We start from the raw sequence: 10,449 nt of genomic DNA on the forward strand, positions 1-10,449 counted from the left end.
ATCAGTGAAAAAAGTTAATTCTATAACTGTGACATTTGTCCTATTTATTCTGCATTTGCAGAAGTCTCATAAACCTAAAGAACTAAATGTTCTAGTGAATTATGAAGTCTGTCCTCAGAGTAGAGAGTTAACTTTTCCACCTGTTTCAGTGGGAGGAAGATGGCTCTTCTCCAAGACACTTCAAACCAGCACTTAGAGCAAAATGAATTTCTATTTCAAAACCAAAAACTTAATCTGCAGAACTCCACTGCACTCATTGCTCCAGCATTTATTTGCCTGCAGACAGGTCTGACGCCTGAGATCCTTTCCATTCCCTTCATGAGGACTGGATGAAGTCCCTAGGAAAGGTGCTCTAGGATTATGTAGTGCCCATGAGGATGTAAGGAAGGGGCTGCCAAGACAGCCCGTTAAAAGAGGTAAAGTTATTACACGGTTTGAGAAGCTTGGAATACAGAGAACCTTCCAAAAACAGGTATCATGTTTTCCATGTTCTGTACATCACTGGCAGACCACGGTTTAATGGAAAACTATTAAGAAGATACCACAGTAGTACTATAAATATTTTGCAGGTATTTATTACGGTTTCAGATAGAATCTGCTGCAAACATATGTCTGCAACAACATCCAAAGTCACTCAGCTCTCAGAGCCTTGCAAACACTACTTTAATGACATTCATAGCACTTGCACTAACAGGGTGCCCCATTAAGGCAGTAGTCTCTAATTGTCTTCCCATTTAAACCCACAAAGATTCAGATAGCTGACTTTGGTGGAGCTAGTCCAGATCTCCTCTGGCAAACGCCGTGAGTGGAGTCTGGCCCGGTGGAATGGTCATGGACAAGAGCTGCAGGCAGAACTCCAATTACTTGTAATTGGAAGATGCTGGAAGTATTGAGACCTTCCAGGGGATCATGTTATAAAGAGGCTGTGGAGAACTCAGGCTTTCTTCCCCAGTGCCAATTTGCTGTTCTCAATGACACCTACTGTAAAAACAGATCAGATTTTGATTGCAAAGCCTCATCTCTCGCTGTTTACTCAAATAATGTTATTGGAGTCTGTGACCAAAGTGAGCTGGATGTGAAGAGACATCCCACTTACACTGAACTACTTTAGCTGTCTGCTTTTGTTTGCAGAGAAACAAAGTAACCTACCTGGAGGTCCATCTCTGCCAGGCTAATTAACATCCTGGCTATGAATCTTTGCCAAAAGCCAACGGGGACAAAACTCATCTTGAAGACCCTTTGGACTGTGTTTGTGGTCTGGTGGCAAAGCCCGTGGATATCTAACGCTGGCTTGGTAGGAAGCAGATGAGGGAGGAGGTAGCTGAAACACATCAAGTTCAACAGCTCAGATTTTAGCTAAAGCTTGTAACAGTGAGTACATTGTTACCGGATAATAGGGCGATTCAGTCTCCAAAGAGATTTTTAATGGCACAGCCTACTGCATATAAAAAAGCTTTTAGACTAAAGCACTGCAGCAATACATGGAGAAATTAATTTACACTATGGAAGCAAGCAGAGGCAAAACAGACATTACATAATTCAGCCAGGGCTATTGGACAGGGCTAAAATTGATGTAATGAGCATTTGTGTACTCACAAATTAAATGCATTAAAATACAAGAGTCATTAGAACAGCTGTGATGTTGGGACTCATTTTTTGGTACTACTCTGCCTTGGTAGTAAGCAGGAAATTACAGCTGTGGAACAGAAGATAAATGCAAAAGCAACCTACAGCAGTCCAAGTTCAGTAAGCCCAGAAGGTGTGGAGAGGAGGTGCCCTGGGAGGTGGCAATGAGGCAGTCCCAGGCTGCAGGACTTGGGCTGCCCTGGCCCTCACCCCAGCCCGAAGATGAGAGCACCTCATGGGTGAGCATGGCAGTGTTTCCTTTCCTGCTGCACCATACTGCAGCTGATGGATCCCTGCCACGTCCCTGACAAACTCTCAAAGCAAGAGCTCGACTTGCCAGCAGATAAATCACTTGTCTTGCTCAGATTCCTCTTGCAATCAGATTATTAGGTACTTCGCCCACATGTGGAGGAGATTCAGTGTTATCTGTGCCTGACCAGTCTGCAGGAACAGAGTTATGCTGGTGCAGGGGACCACAACCTTTACAAATTACTTTCAGATCTCCCAGTAAGCCCAGAATATTCATTCGTCCTGATTGTTAGTATCTGGGAAGCTAAAACCTCTTGGAAGACTAGAACTGTTTTGAAAACCATGAGCTTATGGCTTTCAATACCTGCCAGTAAATCTCTTGACAGTCATACTCTTCTGTACCAAATACATCCCAGGATGCCTGTACAATCTGAAATGTTATTTGCCTATAAGCAGACACGCTGCTGTTTTATCAGTGTTGAGCCTGAGAAAATGTGTCGGCATCTGGGGCTCACTGCTGATGGGCATGATGACAGCAATGAGGCACATGGCCAAGGGACTTGACCAAAATAACAGTGGCAGGGACTAGACACACAACTAGAACTAATGTTGGGTCCAAATCCAATACTTTAGCCTCTCAGCTTTTCTCTCTAGCAGCTGCAGAGTTCTATAAAACCTGAAATATCAGCTCAGAAAAAAACAGCCACCATTAGACAACAGCTTTCCCCATATGTCACAGTCCATAAGATCTGATGACATCTTACACCATCGAATTATCCGTGCTGTGAAATATCTTTGGAATGTAAAACTGACAAAAATGTCACTTATAAATTACAACAAAATGCCCGTACTTTTAACCCCAATTTAACAAGCAGAACACCGCTAAATTACATGCACCTTAGGCACAAAAGTGGAGTGCAACAAACTGAAACTTCTTGCTCTATAAAGGTAGTGGATGCATCATAAGACAGCCAATAAATTTTCTTCAGCACATCCAAGAAGGGGTCTAGGAGTATGAGAAGGGCCAGTGAGGCCCTTCTGGACCACAACTACATAGTGGATTATAACACAGATGGTGATTCGACACTCTTGAACAACAGCCAATGCAAATTTTGAAAATATGTGAAACATGCCCCCATCCACTCTTTCAGAACAGAAACTGGCAGCTGCTTTCTCTACTGACTGCACAGAAACCCTATCTGGCAATCTAGACAATAATTGCAGCAGCACAGTAACAAATAACTGCTCTGTGTCTGGCTAGTACATTAAATTAATCCAACCTGCTATAGCTACACTCCGTCAGTGGGAAGAATATTCTGCTAATGTGGCTTGGATCGCTCTAAAAAACATTGGGCAGGCCACGAAAAAGCAGTTTCCTTGTTCCTGAGGCACAGACAATGTAATTGCCTTGGAGAAAAATGGCAGATAGCGACAAGGAGTCCAAAAGGCATTTTGGACTAAGCAGAAACATTGCTGCTTTATCTGTGTTAAGCCTGAGAAAATTTGTTGGCATCCGGGACTGGATAAGTGACAGGCATAATGACAGCACAGAGAATGCTGCACTTGTGCTGGCATTCAGAGCTCCCGAGAGGCTCAGGGCGATGCAGCCGCGCTGTCCTGGAAGGGCAAGGAAGTGAAATGCAAATGCCACATCAAAAGTGCAATACAACTCTGGTGCCACCGTTAACCCAACAACAGGCTGTCGCCAAGCAGATGGGAGAGAGAAAAATCGCAGGGAACCCTGGCCAGAGGAAAAGAGATGGGGGGGCAGAGGGGAGGAGGGCTCATTAACATTTAAAGAGAATGAGGTTTCTTAGACCATTTCTAGGAAAACTATTGATCAACACCCATTGAGCCTAAAAATGAGTAAATCACGCTGCTACCGAAGCTACGCTTCCCTGACTTCACTAGAAATAAAATACTACTGCTTTCAATGCTGACATAATTACTGATTGCCCAAAGTTTTCTGCCACACTCCAGAGTGACGATCCTTCCCTGGAAACAGATGACTCCAGCCCATCCACATTTCAGGCCCGGTAGCCACGGCCTCACACCCTCTCTTGGCTGCAGCTGTGCAGGCTGAGCCTTTACAGCTTCCACCTGCTTATGGCCACATCCCCGGCGGTGTCACTGCCCCTCCGGGCTGGTGGCTGAGCCTGTCACCAGCCTCAATGCTCCAATAGGACAAAGACCTGCTTTGCAAAGCTTTCTCACTAGCTGGTTTGGACCAAAGGATGCTCAAGCCAGGAAACACAGCCCAAATTGACAGGCAACTTCCATTACACTGCTCACCCTCTCAAATACTTTCTCAGGGCAAGACCCTTGTCAGGACAACCACTTAAGAGTGGCAAAGCCTGTTAATATCCACTGATTAAATGGCCATTTTTCTCCAGCCTGACTAAGCCTCTCTAGTTCTAACATACCTGTTGTTTGCCACAGGTAGTGCAATTTCAAACTTGGCCAAGAACTGGAAGTACTGCTCTTCAGTCTGCTCAGTGAAGCCTGTCCCAACCAGCAGCATCCTGAGATCCTCTGCTCTGATGACTCCATTCTTAGCTACAGACTTGGAGCTCTTGATGTTGAAAATCCTCTGTAGACACTCTGATAGCCAGACAGGGTCAAGGAAGTAGAGGTTCCTCAGGCCATGACTCGTGTCTGGAAAGTGCAGTAGTGTACCCGTTTCTATGAGAAAATTGATTGCTGAAAAAAATTAAGAGCTGGAGATTAGCAATAGACCAACATTAGGAAACCACAGTGCAGAAGAAGATTATGAGGCAGTTTGTGCAGTTTTATGCATTCCAGATATAGCCAGCACGTAGCCAAGTCAAGAGAATAACATTTATCTGGGAGTGCTCCTATCTGGCACTGTACATCTCACTGCTTCACAGTCAGTACTTCTGTCCCCAGGACACCTCCCCTTTACCCTCCTCCTGCCATCCCCACAGGGAAGGGCCCTCCCTGGCTCCTGCAGAGCAAAGCCTCCATAAAGATCACAGGGCTGGGGCCCTACAGAGAAGCCAGCCTTGAAACTATGGCAACCCTCCTTCTTCACACAGCAGAAATGAGACAAAGATTGTTTAAGACCAGAAAAATAAGCAGCCTCAGACCACCACAGAAACCTCCCAGTCTCTCCCCAAAGCCGCATTACTAACTTTGTATCTTACTGACTTTCAAAGTGGCCTCTACACAGGTGTAGAGCACTCTAACTGCTTTTTTGCACAGCAATCATCTGGTGGGTTTCCCACTCCTTCGTTTTTATTATTCATGGAAAATTTCAATTGGTCACATATACCGATTTCCAATAAATTACTGGTCTGCTCTGACCTACCAGTTTGCAAGTCTTCATAGTCTTTGATGTCATTTCCAGGTGTTTGCTCTATCATCAGTTCTATTTGTCTGTCTGTTAGATACTGTACATCATCAATCTGACTCCTCCTATGTTGTTCTGCAAGGACAGCTTCTTGAAGACTCAGGTAACTTCTTGGTATCTGCAAGCCACACGAGAAAAGCAGCAGGATCAGTATCAGGCAGCAATCACTGCTGGGGATGAACTCACTGTTGTCTCCCCTTCACAGGGATCTCACAGAGCTGTCTGTTCCTAAAGGCACATTGCCATCTTACATACTTCACAGGCCTCCTGCATCAACAGTAACTCCTGAAGTTCACCTCCCAATCCAAAACCATGCCCCCAGCAGTTCCCCTTTCGTAAGGATCACCAAGAAAGCCCAATTCTTACCAATCTCCCTGCAAGTTTCTGCGAGCAAATTGAGCTGCCAACGTCCTTCATGTTGCAAGTGACATGAAAAATCAGCTGTCGGAGTCCCTCGAGGCCTTCCAGAGTCTTACATGAGAGCTCACTGCAAAAGTCACGCAAGGGTGAAGATTATCAAACCTTATCAGCACACTGGCTTCCTTTCCAGGCTCACTTTCTCTTATCAGTGACTTTAAATTTCCTGTGTCAGCTGAATGGGAGGAAGGCTGTCAGGGAACATTTTTAGCTTTGGAGAAAATACAATGCTGTCTGGAAAAGATATATTAGGCAAACCTCTGCTCTGCCTGCTTCATTCACCGTGCACTGCTGCTCTGTCCCCTGTGCTATGTGATCTCTGGGGACTTCCCTGGCAGCCTGACCAGAGTCATCCCCCTCTGTCTCTTCAGTGCCACACACATCCTGGAAAGGACAGTGTGGAGGAGGAAAACACTGTGCCCTGGCAATCTCTGGAGGCAAGTCCAGTTCTGCCTGACTCAGATCAAAGAGGCACAATGATGACTACCAGACACCTTTTCCCACCCTCATTCCGGTCCTTGCTCAGCTGGATCCTGTACTGTGGGAATTGATGCTTAGATCCTAAAAGCTGGCCTTCATTATCTCTTTGACAGCTAAAAACCTGCTCTCTCCAGCTCCTACTAGTTTTGGTCTTTTTGTGGGCTGGATAAGGACAGTTCTACTCCACTTTCCACAACAAAGAGTCTTTCTAACTGATCCTACACATGTTCCCAGAGCAGACAAAAAACCCTTTTCTAATGCAATATGCTTTATCTTAAACCTCAGCCCTCACTGGCCCTGGGAAGTGTGCACTCACTAGGATGCTGGAGGACTCCAACTGCTGATAGAAGCACTCACACAAGGCTTTCACACTCCTCCAACCCTGGAGTGCTGCTCAGAGGAGCCTCATTTGGGTGGATGATGGGGTCCACACAGATGGGGCATGGCAGGGAGGAGGTATGAACTCAGGCACAACTCCAACTGGGAAGAAATGCAGGGGGAAAGGAAGGTGAAGAGGAATGTGCAGGATGTGTGGCAGGGTGAAACAAAGACCTCTTGAGAAAGAATGACTGAGATCATGTCAGGATGCAACACGGTGATGGGAAACGAGACTTGAGGTGTCCAAAACACAAAGCTTTCTCCTCGTTGTGAGTCTTTGAGCCTCACACTGTGTCCCTGGTACTCCTCCTAACAGGAAAGAGCCAGCTGGGATGCCCAGCACAGCGCTTGCGTCTGCAGAGCAGAGTGTGGGAGGTCTGCTGATGACTTTGCCAGGCAGCAGGTGGGAAGTGCTGGGGACATTGCAGTGCCCTTCCTCACTTGCCAGCCACCACCTGCTCTTGCCCCAGGCAGTGGCGATTTCACACTGCTCGGTGCCAGCCTGCTGCATCCATGTTCACCCCTTGGCTGACAGACCTGCTTCTTTCCCAGCTGGAGAAGCCTCCTCTCCCCAAGGGCATTCTCTGTCAGCTGAAGGGAAGGAGTGGGATCAGACTGCATGGCCTGACTGACAGAGAACTAACCAACTGATAACCAGTCTGCTGTTATCCACACCCGGAGAACCCGGATGGCACAGGTTTGGACTGCTGGGAGCTCAGGGGGCTGACCCACTCCTCATCCAGGCAACACTGCCATGTGAGCCATGTTCTCACATCAGGCAGCACCCACACAGCCTCCCCTTAACAAACCCTGCAGCACCCATCCTGTAACAGTCACGCTCTCACGCTCTGCAGCATTAATTAGTCAATCTGCACCTTCTGTCCTTGTGACTAATAAACTGTATCACCATTGAACAGTGAGAAACCTGAGTGGAGCACTGAAGCACTAAAAACCAGAGTGGTCAAGGTCATGACTTTGGAGCTTCCAGCTCTCAGCCCCATGATCAGACCCCTGAGCAACAGTGACCTTCTCTCTCATTATACTACATTATCTCAGTCAAAAATAGATGAAATGCAGTGCTGATGAGTCTTTAAATTGGCTCTGTTGCCAAGGAGATCAAGTATTTCAAGAATTGTTTAAAGTGACATAAAATAAGAGTGACTGAGCTGCATAAAGGCACAAGTACTCACTGTAGGTGCTTGAAGGTGATATCTGGGAAGCCAGTTGCTCTGGACCCAGAGGGAGACCGACACAGAGCCAAGACATATGCCCTCAGAGTCGCTATCCTCTCAACGCGGAATTTCGTTTCAATCAAATCAAGGTGTGTTCCTACCACCAACACCACTGAATTTGGAGCTTTGGCCTGTAAGAGAAAACACTGACAATGACCTCATCCAGATTACATCGTGGCAAATGCAGCGAGGGCATGTGAAAAGTATAATATTTAAGAGGAGAGAGTCACATACATTAATGAAATGGAATATTACGTATATATTAAATAGGGGCAACCTGTCATGGCAGCTTGACAACAGTAGCAAGTGATCTGGGTATTACAGAAGTTCTGCAGAACATGGCTTAATCATCTCCTGCTACTGCAGAGCAGGAAACTGTTTGGGTTTATTACGTCAGGGTTTAACATCAAGGGAGTTGCAGTGTGGTATTAAGTTGCTACGAGTCAGCCAAACCATGGGAACCATGTCTGCCCAGACAAAGTAAACTTAACCTGTAGCCAGAAGATCTAACTCAGATATCCTGAAAAAGGCCAGTTACAAGCTGGAATGGATACCTGGGGAAGTTACATAAACTTTTTCACTGGAGGTACATGGAGAGGTGGGATAAACTGCTAGAAAAGACTAAGTCTACTTAATCCTGAATCAGAGCAAAGGAATGGATTAGATGATCTTGTGGTTTCTTCCAACCCTTCCATGACTGTACTACAACACTGGAACATATCCAGATCTCAGGAAACACACTGCCAAATACATCGGGATTGCACAGGCTCAAGTAGGGATCAGCCTGACCAAAATGGCTCTGACCACAGGAGAACATTCAGCTGCAGAAATACATGTTCATTTGCTGCCAATCCATTTCTCTTTCATGATGCCCACTGAAATCTCCCAACCTGAATGACACCAAACTCAACTCTGTGCAGACACAGGAGTGGTGGCTGCACAAAGCCAGACCAGAGTGCCCACTTGGCCTAACGTGCTGCCTGGAGGTTGATGGAGAGTATAGGCAGGGGTAGCATGCAGAGAGTTTCCCTGGTGTGTTACCCCAGTATCCAGAAGCCTGCAGCTCACCGACTTCCTGAGCATGAGACAGTGCCTCTGAATTAATAACACTTGATGGATTTTAATTCCACCACTCTATTTTTCCGACTTCTGACACCCACAGCACACTGCAGTCCTAGCAAATTCCACAGGTTAGCTATCTGTTGTGTTTAGGATACGTCCCACTGCTTGTTTCAAAGTTACCATCTTGTGATTTCATTTGATCACTCCCAATCCTATTGTAAAAGATCATGAACAAAGTCTCCCTTGTGGTTTTCTCCTTAGCCCAGTAAGTCTACACACAGCCCTCCTCATTTTTCCATACTTTTAACCACCATGTTCATCCTTCCCTGTATTTTTTCTGATGCTACTGTGTGCTTGCTGGGGTGTGTTAAGGACACAGGCACATCATATATTTTTGAAATATGATAATTATGCATTCAGCTTTGTTACACAGCTTGTTTTTTGATTGCTGCTGACCATGAAGATATTATTTTTGTAATGACAAGATGCTTCTTTTTTGAGAAGCACCAGCTGAGAGCCCATTTTTGTGTATGTAATGTTAAGACAATTATAAAATAATAAACATTTACCAAAAAATTATCAACATGGTATTATAAAAATCAACCAACACCAATGAATTCACTGCAGCTCTGAGTCTCAGCTGAGAACTGTCTGGGAAATACTCTCTAGCTTACCTGAATCTGAAGTGTTAAAAATATAACCTCAAGACTAATATGTGTCTAACTCACACAAGAAAGAAAATGCTTCAAACCCCCTTTGGAGCACAGTGTGGTCAAACACTAATTCCAAAATAAGTATGTTCAGCCTTACTTAGCAGAGGTTTATAAATCAGCTTTTGTTTCGTTCTGTGCTGTGTGTGAGGGAGAACAAAGCAAATGATAAATTTAAACCATTAAATATAGCGATACGCCTACAGCGTAATGGAAAATGAATTGCAAAGCCATGCAAAATTCATAGCTTGGGGAGCTGTTAAAAGCAGACCAAAAAAGAATCTGTAATATCACATATCTTGTGTGCTGAGCTACTATTTGATAAATAGATCCCCCAGAGCCCACCAGTGACTTCTTACCTCAATGTTCAGCAACCAGAACTGTAAGTTTGCCACAGCTTCTTCCCCCAGTGCCAAGTTCCAGACCACTATGTACAATGCTTTGTCTGTGAAGAAACACTGATTGACTGTAGACATGCTTGCTGGGCCTCCGATATCCCAGACATTGAACTCCACTGAATCAACCTACTTAGACAAAGAGAAGTGTTCAAATCAAACGGTGGCAGTAAATCACTGGGAGATAATAGCTGAAGTATAAACCTACGCCTGCATAATGTATGACACAAGAAGGGGTTCAATGTCCTAATTGTGCCTCCAGGAAAGATAAATCAACAAGCAATTGTTAAGCATGGCTACCACTTCCCCACAGGAAATCAAGACTAATTACTTGCTGCTAAAACGATAGAGGTGCCCTTGATGCTGGTAAATCTCCAGTTAATACTGTGGATTCTCCAGTACAAACAAGGGTCTCATTCTGAGCCCTGTATTTCACTGCATCTGGAATAGAAACTGTTTCATCCTTGTCTGTGCCACGCTTGACAGGACCGTTGAAGCTACTTATCTGCCACTGCTATGGGGAACAGGAA

General features: G+C 45.3%; 1 protein-coding gene across 1 annotated transcript in view; it reads right to left on the minus strand.

Moving 5' to 3' along the window:
• The window catches only part of LRRK1 (leucine-rich repeat kinase 1), a 74,976-nt gene that overhangs the window by 20,520 nt on the left and 44,007 nt on the right, over positions 1-10,449 (minus strand). Inside the window, exons 15-20 of the mRNA XM_009079153.1 lie at positions 9,884-10,048; positions 7,711-7,883; positions 5,612-5,732; positions 5,204-5,363; positions 4,299-4,575; positions 1,150-1,321 (exon numbers count right to left, since the gene is read on the minus strand). Coding sequence (XP_009077401.1) covers positions 1,150-1,321; positions 4,299-4,575; positions 5,204-5,363; positions 5,612-5,732; positions 7,711-7,883; positions 9,884-10,048 — 1,068 coding nt within the window. The remainder of the gene's footprint in view (positions 1-1,149; positions 1,322-4,298; positions 4,576-5,203; positions 5,364-5,611; positions 5,733-7,710; positions 7,884-9,883; positions 10,049-10,449) is intronic.

This window comes from Acanthisitta chloris, unplaced genomic scaffold (assembly GCF_000695815.1).
Source record: "Acanthisitta chloris isolate BGI_N310 unplaced genomic scaffold, ASM69581v1 scaffold42897, whole genome shotgun sequence".
Lineage (NCBI taxonomy): Eukaryota > Metazoa > Chordata > Aves > Passeriformes > Acanthisittidae > Acanthisitta > Acanthisitta chloris.